The sequence below is a fragment of the Rosa chinensis genome, chromosome 7, assembly GCF_002994745.2.
Source record: "Rosa chinensis cultivar Old Blush chromosome 7, RchiOBHm-V2, whole genome shotgun sequence".
Lineage (NCBI taxonomy): Eukaryota > Viridiplantae > Streptophyta > Magnoliopsida > Rosales > Rosaceae > Rosa > Rosa chinensis.
The window spans coordinates 57,039,215-57,054,646 of record NC_037094.1 but is presented as its reverse complement, the minus strand read 5'-3'; the positions used below and the strand labels follow the sequence as shown (position 1 = coordinate 57,054,646).

Here is a 15,432-nt window from a genome sequence, read left to right as displayed (position 1 = left end):
CTCTCTCCTATTTAGGCATAATTGGAAAGACGGTTTTGGCCCCCCATTGTAAAATTTTTACAACTCTGCCATTCACCTATGTTCTTTTTCTCTCCTCGCTCTGAACTTTGGGAAACGTATCCAATTTCAATTTCAAGCTAACAGAGACTTGGGTATGGTTTATATGTTAGATTATGTTACTTTTCTTGAATTCCTTGCTACTTTTTTTTTTTTTTTTTGAAAAGGTGGCATTGATTTGTACTGCTCTGGAGCTTAGTCTTGATTGTTTTGGTTTGGTTAGGATCAAAGGTGGAATCAATAGTCAGTTGATTAAAGTTGTGTTTTTCCTTATTTCGTCTGTGGGGATAAGATGATGTTCTTCTTTGCTTACTCTAAGCTGGTTTTGATTCCTAAACAATAAGCTGATATGTATGATTTAATTACTATAAATTTACTATTCTCTTTTTTAAAAGTAGGACTATCTCATGACTTGATCATGCTTGGTGCTATACCTTAATCAAGTTCTTGCTTTTGCAGGTAGCTGAGAGCTTGGAGCTGGTTAGAAGGAAATTAATTGTAGTTTGACAAAGAGGGAAAGCATTTCTTGCCTGGTAATTTTTTTGAATCTATGATGCTTTGCAATTTTGAATCTGATTAACTACTAAACAATTTCAATAACTTAAATTTCTTTGTCTGAATCAGTGTGTTTTCTCATTTATTTTTATTCACTGATGTTGTGATTTCAGAAAAATAATTGAGACCTTCATGATCTATATATGTTTGTTTTGAAATAAACATAGAAATTGAAACCTACAACTAACTGGAAATGGATTTAACAGTTTGGCAGAGCCCAAGCTTTTACTAAATGGTTAGTCAACTTTAAATTCTTATATGCTATGATCTCTGTGTGACTTAGACTTATGGAGATTGATTTCGAGTTAAGAAACTACCAGAGAGCAAGTGCTTGAATGAAAAAAGGACCAAGGGCCTTTTTTTTATTATGTGCAGGGCATTAATGGCCTATCCCATGCCTAGCTAAAGTACTGATGCAAGGCTGGTGTCTAATATTTGTGCTGGAATGCAACTTACTCATCTCATTGAACAATAACAGTCTGCTTTTTACTTTATCTTACCGATTGCTTTCTTCCATGTAAACTGATCAAATATGAGAACATTAGCAAAGAAGAACAATCGAATCAACTATGTGTTGGCCCTAAACAAAACCGTGTTTGGGTAATGTAGTGATTCAACGTTTTATATTAATTTATGTGTTGGCATGCGACTACCTCAGATTGAATATAACAGCCTGCTTCTTAGTTTTTCTTATCAATGCCTTTCTGTTTTGTCAACCATACAAGTACAAAATATATTGACAAAGGAGAGTAAAAAACAAAAACTGTTCCACTTATTGACTGCTATGGATTGTTAGCTTGCCTAATGTAAGGTGTTTGATCTTTTTTTCTTTTGTTCTTTCATTTTTGCAAATGCAATGTGTTTTTCTCTTTTAATTTCAGTGGAATTATAGGAAAAACTTGGTTCATGGTGTTGTGTTTTTGGCTCATTGATACAATCTGAAAATTAGGATGCAGAATTCAAATTCAAGTCCAGAAAGGAAAGAGGTTTGCGCGCAGCTTTTATATAAGTTCTAGGAAAGTTAGTCTTTCAAGTTCTATGAGGATTTGTATTAAAGGCTTAGTCTATTAGGATTAGTCTATTAGGAATCCTAATCCCATGTTGTATTAGCAGCTCTATTTGCTATAACTAGGAGCTGCAGGGGGTTTTCTAAGAATGGAAGACAGAAAGTGCAGAAAACTGAGAGTCAAGGTGATAGAGAGATAAGAACTAGTCATAGGGGTTTGAGGGATCTGCAATAAGTACTTGTAAACACCTAAATTCTTCATATTGCTAGTGAATCTCTCAAGAGAGATCACGAAGTGGACGTAGGCTAAAGTTTTGGCTGAACCACTCTAAAATCTGCTGTGTTGTTTCTGTTTTCAGTTCATCTATTTTCTGATTTTGCTCAAGTAAAACACAAATATCCTAAAGGGGGCTTACACAATAAGTGGTATCAGAGTTTAGGCTCAAGGTGTTTTGCAATGGTGAACGGCAAAGTCATTGTCGAAGCAGGAGATGTGAAATCGTCCATTAAGCCCTTTAATGGCAAGGACAACTTCACGCTTTGGCAGAGAAAGATGAAAAACGTTCTAGTTCAGCAAGAGGTTGATGAGGCAATTGGAGATAAGCCTGCAACAATGACTGAAGCAGATTATAAGAGCTCCATTGAGCTGCATCTTGCTGATAATGTCTTGCTTCATATTGGTGAGAATATGACTGCAAAGGAAGCATGGGAGAAGCTTGAAAGCGTCTACAGGGGTAAAACTATTAGCAGCAAGTTGCTCTTGAAGGAACAGCTCTTTGGCCTCAAGATGGAGGAAGGGGATGATCTTAACGATCACATATGCAATTTTCAGAATTGCATATCAAACTTGGAGAAGGTTGGAGCAAAGATGGATGACAAAGACACGGCTGTCATGTTACTTCATTCGCTTCCACCTTCATTCAAGCACTTCAAAACCACCATGATATTCAAAGATACTATCACACTTCTAAAGTGTGTGAGAACTTGGAATCATATGTCAAAATGGACAAAGATGAAGAAAGTTCTCAAGCACAGGGACTTCATGTCAGAGGCAAGGAGAGAGGAAGGTCCAGGAATAAAGGTGGTGGATTTGAAGAAAGAGGCTGGTCAAAATCCAAGGGAAAAGGCAAAGAAAAGAAGAGTGGTTGCTTCGAATGTGGTTCACTCGACCACTGGAACAGGAATTGCAAACAATGGAAGGAGAAAAAGGCGCAGATGTTAGGAGAAAGCTCCAAGTCAGCCAATGTCGTTGCTGGAAATTATAGTGACAATGGAGAACTTCTCGCAGTAACAACCAGCTCCAGCGCACTTAAATATTGAACCTTGGATACAGCCTGCACATTTCATATGTGTGCATACAGAGATTGGTACGACACATATGAAGAGAGGAACACTGGGGAAGTGTTGATGGGAGATGATTCACCTTGTAGGATCATGGGAATCGGAACAGTAAAAATCAAGATGCATGATGGAATTGTCCGAACGCTGGGAAACATCCGACATGTCCCAAAATTGAGCAGAAATCTGATTTCATTGAGCACTTTGGATAGGGCTGGATTTTGGTATAAATATGAAAAAGGACAGCTCAAGGTAGGAAAGGGACAAATGGTCTACATGAGGAGTGTGATGCAACCAAATAACATGTATAAACTTATGGGTTCTACGGTGGTTGGTGGAGCTGCAGTTTGTACAGAGGAAGACAAGACTGAGCTTTGACATAAACGGCTAGGGCACATGAGTCAGAGAGGGTTGCAGGAATTACACAAAAGGGATCAGCTGGAAGGTGTAATGAGCTGCAAACTTGAATTTTGCAAGTATTGCACACTTGGAAGCAGACCAAGGTGACGTTCAATGTGGGCAGCAGTGAGAACAAACCCAAAGGAGTATTGGACTATATTCACACAGATGTTTGGGGGCCTACACCAACAAAATCAAAGGGTGGAGCCAGATACTTTGTCTCTTTCATAGATGATTTTTCAAGGAAGGTTTGGGTATACTTTATGAAAACTAAAGACCAGGTTTTCACTAAGTTCAAGGAGTGGAAAGCTAAGATTGAAAACCAAACAGGCAGAAAAATCAAGTGTTTGAGAAGCAACAATGGGGGTGAATATAGAGATAATCAGTTCTTACAACTGTGCAAAGATGCAGGCATCACAAGACACTTTACTGTTAAGAAGACTCCTCAACAAAACGGTGTTGCAGAAAGGATGAACAGAACTCTCATGGAGAGAGAAAGAAGCATGAGACTTCATGCGGGGTTGCCTGAAACTTTTTGGGCAGAAGCAGTTAATCATGCATGTTATTTGATTAATCGATCACCTTCTAGGGCTATTAACTTCAAGTGTGCAGAGGAGGTATGGTCTGGAAAGCCAATTGATTATTCCAACTTGAGAGTGTTTGGTTGCAGTGCTTATGCACATATTCCTAGCGATGAAAGAACCAAACTGAAACCAAAGTCCCATGAGTGCTTGTTCATCTGCTTTGAGAAAGGGGTGAAAGGTTATAAGTTGTGGGATATAGTCAACGACAAAAAGGTGATCAGCAGGTTTGTAATCTTTGATGAGAAGACTATGCCATTGAATAAGGAGGTTAATAGCAAGAAGGAGAAGATGGCTGTTGTTGAGGAAGAAGCAATCAAGATTTCATTAGCTAAACCATCGGATGAAGATTCCCAAGTTCAGGTGGAGCAAATTGAGCAAGTAGGGAATGATCAAGGAGCTATTGAAGAAACAAAGCAACAGCAACAGTCACTAGTTAGGGCTTAGGTGGAGCAATCCCCACAGAGGGGTTGAAATTCCCCTATCCCACAAGCACCTGAGTCATTTAAAAGAAGCATAGCACTTGACAAACCTAAGAGGAATCCAAGAAAGATACAAAGGTTTGGGTTCGAACTGGAAGAAGATGTGTCATGCTCTGAGTATAAGTCAAGGAGATCCAACTACTTATCAAGATGCCATAAAAAGCGAAGAACGGGCAGGTTGGATTGGTGCTATGATAGAAGAGATGGAATCTTTGCATAAGAATTCCGTGTGGGAGTTGGTTCCTAAACCCAAAGAAAGAAAACTTGTTGGCTGCAAGTGGGAGTTTAGGAAGAAAGAAGGAATACATGATGCTGATGCCATAAAGTACAAAGCACGTTCGGTGGCAAAAGGGTATTCGCAGAAAAAGGGAGTGGATTATGACTAGATTTTCTCTCCGGTCGTCAAACACACTTCAATTCGGTTATTGTTGTCTATAGCAGCTCAATATGATATGGAGATTGAGCAGATGGATGTGAAAACTGCGTTTCTTCATGGGGACCTCAAAGAAGACATTTATATGTCTTAGCCGGAGGGTTTTGTTGAAACAGGAAAAGAGGATCTGGTTTGTTAGTTAAGGAAGTCCCTATATGGACTTAAGCAATCACCGAGGCAGTGGTATAAGCGTTTCGACACATACATGCTGAAAATAGGCTACACAAGGTGTCTATATGACTGCTGCGTTTACTACCATGTATTCAAAGATTGGGAAATTATTCTACTACTTTTGTATGTAGATGACATGCTAATTGCATGCAAGGATATGTCAAAAATTCAAGAGCTTAAGAAGAAATTGGGAGCTGAATTCGACATGAAGGATCTAGGAGCTGCACAAAAGATCCTTGGAATTGAAATAAGGCGGGATAGAAAAGCTGGGAAAATTTGGCTGTCACAAGAAAAGTACATTCTGAGGGTACTTGAATGCTTCAACATGGATGGAGCTAAGGTTGTTTCTATCCCATTAGCTGCACATTATTAGTTAAGTGCAAAGCAAAGGCCATCAAGTCAAAAAGAGATTGATGTGATGAAGGATGTTCCATATGCAAGTGCAGTAGGGTGTCTCATGTATGCGATAATTTGCACAAGACCAGATTTAGCTCAAGCATTGAGTGTTGCCTCTAAGTACATGTCAAATCCAGGTAAGCCCCACTGGGAAGCAGTGAAGTGGATTTTGAGGTATTTAAAAGGGGCTAGGCAGTTTGGAATCATGTTTGAGAGGAAACAAGAAGTAGCATGTGTGGCTAGTTTTGTGGATGCTGATTATGCAGGAGACTTAGATAGAGGGAGGTCCACAACAGGTTATGTTTTTACTTGTGGAGGAGGACCTGTGAGCTGGAAATCAACTCTTCAAGGAGTCACAGCTCTATCTACTACTGAGGCAGAATATATGGCATTAACATAAGCTTCAAAGGAAGCTATTTGGTTGAATGGGCTGGCAAGTGAATTTGGAATTCACCAAGAAGGCGTGGTAGTGAGGTGTGATAGTCAAAGTGCCATTCATTTGGCAAAGAATCAAGTGTTTCATGCAAGGACGAAACACATTGATGTTCGCTATCACAGGATCAGAGATTGGGTAGAATCTGGAAATATCTTTGTGGAGAAGGTTCACACAAATGACAATGCTGCAGATTGTCTTACCAAGCCCGTTGTTGTAGAGAAGTTCAAGCATTGCTTGAACTTGCTCAGTGTCACAACATGTTGAGTTGTGGTGGAGCACCTCCTCACTTGAGGTGCGCTGAGGCAAAAAGAGTCTTGCCAAGGTAAGGGTTCTTGAAGGTTTGTTCGGGATTACTTCAAGAAGTTCAAGACATCCTGAAGGTTGCAGCAATCATTTTGGTATCAACTCACCAAGGTGGAGATTGTTGTGTTTTTGGCTCATTGATACAATCTGAAAATTAGGATGCAGAATTCAAATCCAAGTCTAGAAAGGAAAGAGGTTTGCGCGCAGCTTTTCTATAAGTTCTAGGAAAGTTAGTCTTTCAAGTTCTATTAGGATTTGTATTAAAGTCTTAGTCTATTAGGATTAGGAATCCTAATCCCATGTTGTATCAGCAGCTCTATTTGCTATAAATAGGAGCTGCAGGGGGTTTTCTGAGAATGGAAGACAGAAAGTGCAGAAAACTGAGAGTCAAGGTGATAGAGAGATAAGAACTAGTCATAGGGGTTTGAGGGATCTGCAATAAGTACTTGTAAACACCTAAATTCTTCATAGTGCTAGTGAATCTCTCAAGAGAGATCACGAAGTGGACGTAGGCTAAAGTTTTGGCTGAACCACTCTAAAATCTGCTGTGTTGTTTCTGTTTTCAGTTCATCTATTTTCTGATTTTGCTCAAGTAAAACACAAAGATTCTAAAGGGGGCTTACACAATACATGGCAGGGTAAGCCGAGTTTCCGCTTTTTTGGATTTGTTATGTGCATTAGTTCAACTGCTGCAACATCATTTTAATCAGTTCTTTAGGGTCTCCTACGTTCTTCTGACGGGTAAAGCTCTAGCAACAAGTTTAGCTAGGCTAACTATGTTTTTAATAGACTTCAACTGATCAAGTATCACTCCCACCAGCCTTGGCCAATCATTTTGAACACTCTAATGTGATTAAAAAATGTATGAAAAGCCTTCTCCACTTTATGTTGTACATCTTCTATAGTTTGAACTTGATGCTTTAATGAGAAGCTAGATTGCTGGTATCTCCATCTTGACGCAGTAGAGGACACCGCAGTGCTCTAATAGAAAGAATAGAAAATTACTCATAAGTGTCATTTTAAAACTTTAATTAGCCATAAGGCCACCTAACCTTTTTTGTACACACAAGGCCACTTAGATGTTCAAATTATTTCGTCTCTGACAATTTTACCCTTTCAACTGACAAAACCAATTGCATCATTACAGATCTCTCTCTCTCTCTCTCTCTCTCTCTCTCTCTCTCTCTCTCTCTCTCTCTCGTCGGCGATTCAGGAGCCGATGCATTGGTGACTCGCGCCGAAACTGGAGCCTGAGTCCGACCTCTCCTCTTATCCTCCAGTGGCCGTGGCGAGGCCCCGGCGACGGCAAGCAGAGCCTGTTCAGGGCAAAATTGAAAACCCTCTCCTTCGTCTTAGTGATTTCATCTTCGATTTCCGAGTAATGGATTACGACTACCGGAAAACCTCAGCCTATGGCGCAAAGATCCCGCCCTACCACCTGTCCTCGTCATCACAGCCGATGTACGGACCTCTGCAGCCGTTGTCATCATTGTACTCCAAGTCAACACAATCAAATGTTGGTCGCTCCTCCGTCTCACGGCGATGGACGTCACCGTCCCTTTCCTATAAGTTGAATCTTCTTTTGTTTATTCTGAATTGATTGAAATTGGTGTTGATTTAGGGTTTCTAATTTGTAAATTTTGTAAAATTTGTGTTGCCAAAATTGCAGTGGGATTGGGCATTCAAGTTTCTATTGAGGCAGAGCATTGGATCACTCTTCCGGTAAGCTTTGGAGTTTCAATTATAGCAATTAGTGATGGAAAGGTTTCATTGTATTTTGGACAATTGAACTTAGAGTAGATTAGGTTATGTGGTTGAGGTATTTTAAGCTGGTCTCGAAGATCACATTATATATTTGCATTATTTTGTTGAGTTGGAGTAACTCTAAATGTCTGATATGATTGGGTTTTGGTTTGGTTGGCGTTGGATGAGGAAACCATATGTCCCAGATCTGAGCTTACAACCCCAGTCATAGATGTTGCTTTTGGAGAAGGTCAGTTTCCTTAGCAATGCCTGGATTGAGTCTTGTTTTCTTTAACCCTTCAACTTGGCATTTTACATATTATTAATTCATTGTCGTCAATTTTGTCTAGAATGGAGTACTCCTAACCTTAATGTTCCACTATCACCAAAAAAGGTTGTCCGTGCTGCAATGCTGAAGAGTACTTTGCGGATACTATTCTGAAAGCTCAACAGAAAAGTCTACTTGATCAAGTAAGCTTCTTTTTTGATAAAAGATCATGCAAGTTCTGTTGGATGCATTGGTTTGCAGCATTTTAGATTAACTGCTTAGGATATTGTTTGCTCTTATACGTTATACCATTGATTCCCTGAATATTGTTTCCTCATATGCAGGGTAATAGAAGTGATCTACTGAAGATGCAACAAGAAAAGGCGAGATTAGAGTGGAAGTAGCGTGAAGGTGATCTAAACATGTCTTCTTCTTATTACGTTTTCCTTTTCTTTTCTTTTCTCTAAGGACGGCTCTCCTTTAATTTTTGTTATTGAAATCTAGATAATATATGGTCCAAAAATGTTGCAACAAATGGGTGTGACACTCTGCTCCAATCCATTCATCTGCTTGATTATTGTCTTTGAAGGCGATTCTTCTAGACTATATTATGCAGTGTTTCTATGTCTATGTTAGTCTCTTTTTAAGATATTGTTAGTAGCTTCTGTTTTCATTTTAATTGATTTCAAGTCAATAGCTTTCTATAACTAGTGACTTTTCAACACAGTGATAGTAGCTTTCTATTTCTATGTTAGTAGCTTTTCAATCTGATATCAGTAACCTCTTTTGTTTTCATTTTTATTGATTTCAAGTCATTAGCTTTCTATAACTATTTTAGTGGCTTTTTAACACAGTGATTGTTGGCTTTTTAGTGACAACAATACATAGACGCAGTAAAAATGTTTATGGGGTTGATCCGCCGGGCAAAGCTTGTGTTAGCAGTGATTTTGGTGCAGCTCGGGTATGCTGGGCTTTCGATAATCTCAATGTTTTCTCTAAAGAAGGGAATGAGTCCTTCCACATTCATCGTGTACCGAATGGCCATTGCTACTATTGTTCTAGCTCCATTTGCATTCATTTTGGAGAGGAATTCAAGACCTCCGATGACTTGGTCCATCATTGCAAAGATAATGTTGCTGAGCCTTTTCGAGTAAGAATCCAAATAGGATAATCTAATTCATTTGTTCAACTTATGATGTATTCTGATTTTATCTATTCATGCATTGTAGCCCTGTGCTTGACCAGAACCTGTACTACATGGGAATGAAGAATTCGAGTGCAACATTCACTTCTGCAATGTGCAATATGCTGCCTGAATATTGTCTGGCCTGGAGTTTTAGGTATAACTCATAATAATACATACTCATGCCCTTGGTCACACACTGATTTACAGAGACAGCACATTGATTTGTAGGTTTGAGAAGGTTAGCCTTAAGAAACTGCACAGCATAGCAAAGGTGATGGGGCCGGTCATCACAGTCGGGGGAGCAATTGTCTTGACTCTAGTTAGAGGTCCCTCTTTGTGTCTACCATGGGCCAATGAAGAAGAAATAAATCCTCATCAATCTGCGTAATACTATTCGGGTCAGAGAGACCTTGTGTAGGCCTCATCAAAAAGTCCGCGGATCAAGTGGGCCTATGGAGGCCCGCCGGCCCTGAGGGCTAAAAGCCCGGCCCGGCCCGTTAAAAAACCCGCAAAAGCCCGCCTCGGTGCGTAGTGGGCCGGCCCGCCAAAAGCCCCACAAAAACCCGGCCTGGCCCGACAAAGGCCCGCTAAGCTCGGCCCGTAAAAGCCCGTAAAATATTTTTTATATGGATATATATGTAGATATTTGTGTGTGTGTTTATAAATATATACACACACACACACACACACACACACATATAGATTTATATTTGTGTGTGTGTTTATAAATATATATAATATAGAGATATATATATCTCTATATTATATATATATATATAGAGATATATGTATCTATATATATATATATATATATATATATATATACAGATATGGATATATATAGAGATATATATATAGATATATATATATATATATATGTATGTATCTATGTGTGTGTGTGTGTGTGTGGAAGTTCTTATACTTCTATATAGAATATGTGCATTAGTGCATATATATATTCTACATATCGGTTGACCAATTCGATCGGATTCTAAAATATGGTGAAATTGACTAAATTTTTTACCACACTTATAATTTATTGTTATAAACTCATTCAACGATCGGTTTTTCTATTTTCTTTGAATTGATAGGGGTTGCTCTTTGGAGTGTATGATATATAAATATAAGTTTATAAGAGTAACTAAGTTTGACCTAGTGGATCGAATTCGAAACGAGAACCAAATTGGCTGAATTTTCTACAACCACCATAAAACATTACAATCTCTCCATCGAGCAGTTGGTTTTTCCGAATTTATTTTCCACTTCATGGTTGCTTTAGAATGAACCTCAACAATTTAAATGTAATGTATAAGTCATACAACTTTAGGAATAAAATTGGTATAGGCCAATGTGTTTGTAATTAAATTTTTTTTTTTTTATCTCATGTCCACACACATCCATCGATGGAATATTTACAAACGTGATATGAAAAAATAAACACGTTTTGCGGTCGTCATGCCATCGGTCAACCAAGAAAACATACAAGTGACGATGGTTGACCAATTGGATCGGATTCAAAAATATGGTAAAATTGGCTAAATTTTTTACCACACTCATAATTTATTGTAATAATGTCATCCAACGGTCCATTTTTCCATTTTCTTTGAATTGATAGGGGTTGCTCTTTGGAGTGTATGATATATAAATATAGATTTATAAGAGTAACTAAATTTGACTTAGTTAATCGAATTCGAAACGAGAATCAAATTAGCTGAATTTGTTACAATCACCATAAAACATTACAATCTCTCAATCGAGCGGTTGATTTCTCTAAATTCATTTTCCACTTCATGGTTGCTTTAAAATGAATCTCAACGATTTAAATGCAATATACAAGTCATACAACTTTAGGAGGCAAATTAATATAGGCCAACATCTTTGTAATTAAAATTGAAATTTTTATCTTATGTCCACGCACATCCATCGATGAAATATTTACAGACGTGATGTGAAAAAATAAGCACGTTTCGCGGTCGTCATGCCATCGGTCAACCAAGAAAACATACAAGTGATAACAGTTGACCAATTCGATCGGATTCGAAAATATGGTGAAATTGGCTAAATTTGTTACCACACTCATAATTTATTGTAATAATCTCATCTAACGGTCCATTTTTCCATTTTCTTTGAATTGATAGGGGTTGCTCTTTGGAGTGTATGATTTATAGACATAGGTTTATAAGAGTAACTAAATTTGACCTTATTGATCGAATTCGAAACGAGAATCAAATTAGCTGAATTTTTTACAATCACCATAAAACATTACAATCTCTCAATCAAGCGGTTGATTTCTCTAAATTCATTTTCCACTTCATGGTTGCTTTAGAATGTACCTCAACAATTTAAATGCAATATACAAGTCATACGACTTTAGGAGGCAAATTGATATAGGCCAACATCTTTGCAATTAAAATTGAAATTTTTATCTTATGTCCACGCACATCCATCGATGGAATATTTACAGACATGATGTGAAAAAATAAGCACGTTTCGAGGTCGTCATGCCATCGATCAACCAAGAAAACATACAAGTAACGACGGTTGACCAATTCGATCGGATTTGAAAATATGGTGAAATTGGATAAATTTTTTACCACACTCATAATTTATTATAATAATCTCATCCAACGGTCGGTTTTTCCACTTTATTTAAGTTGATAGAGGTTTCTCTTTGTAGTGTATGATATATTAATATAAGTTTATAAAAAATATTATCTTTAAATATTTATTTGTAAATAAAGCTCGCAAGGCCCGCCCCAAAAAAGCCAGCAAGACATAGCCCGGCCCTGCCTAAAAAAGCCCGCGAGGCCCGCATTAAATGGATGGGCTTGGATCCTTTACTTTATAATAAAGCCCGGCCCGGCCCGGCCCGCTACTATTTAAAAATGGAGTAAGACCCAGCTCGGCCCGGCCCAAGCCCGCTACCAATGGGCCGGGCTCAGTTTGGCCCGGCCCGTTGATGAGGCCTAATCTTGTGAAAGTAGCTCTATTTATCTCAGGAGCTTGCTTCTGCTGATCTTGGTTTGTCATTTTGCAAGTATTGGTCTCTCAAATCACTTCACTTCATTTTACAGTCGGGGGAGCTCTATTCACTTCATTGTACGCGAATAGTATTGCGCAGATTGATGAGGATTTATTTCTTCTTCATTGGCCCATGGTAGACACAAAGAGGGACCTCTAACTAGAGTCAAGACAATTGCTCCCCCGACTGTGATGACCGTCCCCATCACCTTTGCTATGCTGTGTAGTTTCTTAAGGCTAAACTTCTCAAACCTACAAATCAATGTGCTGTCTCTGTAAATCAGTGTGTGACCAAGGGCATGAGTATGTATTATTATGAGTTATACCTAAAAATCCAGGCCACACAAAATGCAAAAGCAGGCAGCATATTGCACATTGCAGAAGTGAACGTTGCACTCGAATCCTTTGTCATTTGGAAATGGTCCTAAACTTCTAATGATTTGAATTTGATTACAGCACGAAAAAAAAAAAGTAAAACATGATTATATGTAATGGTGAATTTGGATTTTGTCTACACAGGCAATTATCTTAAGATCCTACCCTTGTCAGCTCTCTCTCACAGCAATGATATGCTTTTGGGGTATGGTGGAAGGAGCAATACTGGCTTTTGTAGTTGAAAGGGGACAAAGTGGAGTCTGGTCCATACAATTCAACATCAAACTTGTAGCAGCATTTTATGGGGTAGGTAATCCCAAAAGTTTCAATTGTATGTTTAAATAGGTAAATATTTGTACTATAATAACTAGATTTGAAACGACGCCCTTGCTAGAGGGCCCAAAACGAGTCTGGAGCCTTAGATCTCTTGGTCGTCCCAAGTACTTGCATAATTGGAATTAACACTGCAATCCCAGTTTAATGAACTTTGTATTAATATTTCATACTGCAGGCAATGCAATCTGTTGTTGCTTATTATGTGATGGGAATGGTAGTGAAGGAAAAGGGACCTGTTTTTTACTCGGCTTTTAATCCCTTGGCCACAGTAATGGTTGCAATCCTGGGTTCCTTTGTTTTAGCAGAACAATTGTACCTTGGGAGGTAGGCTCATATGTATTGATTTCTCTCTGATTGATTCATCCATGCCTATATATGCATGACAGTTGATTGACTAGTCTCTTTCACTCTTGTTTGTAGTGTTATCGGAGCTGCTGTAATCATCATTGGTCTGTATCTCATTCTCTGGGGAAAAGCAAAGGACCAGTCTCCTCCATCACAGTGCTGAATTATCGATGAAGTAGCACCATAAACACAAAGATATATAATTAAGCAATTTCCAGTTCTAGTTGTGTGATTTGTGGAGTAATCTGTTCAATACAAACATGAATTTGGCCTGCTGGATGTTTTTGGCTTCTGAATATTATGCAGCTTAATAAATAAAAGACTATACTTTGGATTTTGGACATTTTATACTCTGTTACAAGATATTAATTTTTTGGATCTTTACATTGCGCCCTAAAAATTCATTAAACCAGACTGGATTGTAAAATCAGTAAGAATGCGAGGCATATATGGATAGTCAAGAACTGTTGTTTGGTAACTTTGGTGACTTGAGAAGAGTTGGTGCATACCGCATAATGTCAATCTGGCCTGAAAATTTGTGGTTATTGCTTGTTGAAAACTGCAGGCAAAGACTTCAAATATCAATGATTCCAATTTTGGCCTAAATTAATTTTTTGGCGTTATATTTTAGGCCTGTATTATGATCTCCAGGACTGGACACATTACTTTCAATTTCTTCTTAGAAACATGTACATAAATTAGAGGCTTGTCTATGGTTTTGGTATGCAGCTATTAAGAGTTTGACATCCCAGTGTAAAGATCATGCTGCACTGTTTCTCCATTCCATTACAAGAGCTAGAACTGTTGCTTCCACCGTACGCAAGAAACATATCAAAACTGATAGGGAGAGCTGACAAGGGTATGAAGTATGATCTTATTGTATGTTTGTGTATATCGAAATTCACCTGCAGAAAATTACTTTTCACAGTAAAATCATGAGAATCGAACCACTAGCTAGGGAAGTCTTACTTGCAAAAGAATGAAAACAGACTAGGAGAGACAAGCTGCTGACCTGAATAAAGCACCCTTAACAAGGTCCGTGTCGTCTGAGTGACTTTGTGATTGTTGATGATGATGATGAGGGTGTTGCTTCATGCACGGTCCATGGTAAACTCAGAGGAGGGCCTTTGACTAGAGTATGTAGTCTTTATTCTAGATTGTCCTTATACATACACATACATAAAAACACATCATTCCATAAGTTTTGATTAACTAAATAGCATTCTAATTCATATGACCATATAATTAATACAGGGTTCCCATGCTCACAGTCAATACACTAAAACATTCTACCCCATTAAGATATAGCATAAGGAGACCAGAGAGACTAAACGATCTTGTATTTTGTTAACGACATCTACTAAAACAATGATATCCGGACAAGGTATATGGCAGATGAGGAAGTGGCTGTCGAGTGCTTCATTTCCGCTCAAAAGATGTGACAATATTCTTTTGCTACTTAAATTTGGCCTCATCTTTTTTCTTTTGTTCGCTTTTTCTATATTCTTTTCTTCTTCTTTTTTCCTTTCAAAAATAGAGAAATTATATTTTGAAAATTATATATTGCAATTGACAAATTGTAAAGTCTATTTTGCACTGTTTTGTGCTTATGACGTGTCGTTCAGCGTGGCAGATAGGATTTTTATTGACTCGTTGCGTTCCTCTGCCCGTGCAGGAACCTCACTGTCCGAACCGCTAGATATCGTGCCGCTACAGACAATACCTTGGGAGGTAGCAATGGGTCGTGCCGAGCGTCCAGAGAGCTCTAGGGCAAGGGAGGAAGTTGCCACTCATAATAGGCGTGAGGAGAGGTTAACGAGCAATAGCGCCGTTAGTGGTTCTGCTGGCGGGGGAGAAGTTATCGGTGAAGAGATAGAGTCCTCTTGGGTTCTGAGTGATGGTACCGCAGTGGATGAGGCAGGAGGGCGGATGACTGTGGCCGCCGTCACTCGTCTGAAGCGGGTGTTCCGCTTGCCAGGCATAGTGAAGCTGCTGCCACCG

The 15,432-nt window shown here is 38.7% G+C and overlaps 1 protein-coding gene and 1 long non-coding RNA gene across 2 annotated transcripts; both read left to right on the top strand.

The window, feature by feature from the left end:
* The first annotated feature begins 10 nt into the window (after window positions 1-10).
* On the top strand, window positions 11-6,928 carry LOC112179797. The gene is made up of 3 exons (XR_002927901.2): window positions 11-152; window positions 517-590; window positions 6,795-6,928. It is a non-coding gene; the product is annotated as an uncharacterized LOC112179797 (long non-coding RNA).
* A 1,134-nt stretch (window positions 6,929-8,062) lies between these two features.
* On the top strand, window positions 8,063-13,633 carry LOC112178243 (WAT1-related protein At2g39510). Its single transcript, XM_040511527.1, has 9 exons — window positions 8,063-8,150; window positions 8,251-8,371; window positions 8,513-8,579; window positions 9,041-9,318; window positions 9,398-9,508; window positions 9,583-9,673; window positions 12,895-13,056; window positions 13,262-13,410; window positions 13,507-13,633. The coding sequence occupies exons 4-9, from the start codon at window positions 9,068-9,070 to the stop codon at window positions 13,592-13,594; spliced, it is 852 nt and encodes a 283-aa protein (XP_040367461.1). The 5' UTR covers window positions 8,063-8,150; window positions 8,251-8,371; window positions 8,513-8,579; window positions 9,041-9,067; the 3' UTR covers window positions 13,595-13,633.
* The last annotated feature ends 1,799 nt before the right edge of the window (window positions 13,634-15,432 follow it).

Bases quoted from the DNA above. Each gene is read 5' to 3' on its own strand.
- LOC112178243 (XM_040511527.1), top strand. From the start codon at position 9,068: ATGTTTATGGGGTTGATCCGCCGGGCAAAGCTTGTGTTAGCAGTGATT. The intron at 9,509-9,582 runs GTATAACTCATA...ATTGATTTGTAG, and splicing joins TGTCTGGCCTGGAGTTTTAG to GTTTGAGAAGGTTAGCCTTA. The intron at 13,057-13,261 runs GTAGGTAATCCC...TTCATACTGCAG, and splicing joins TTGTAGCAGCATTTTATGGG to GCAATGCAATCTGTTGTTGC.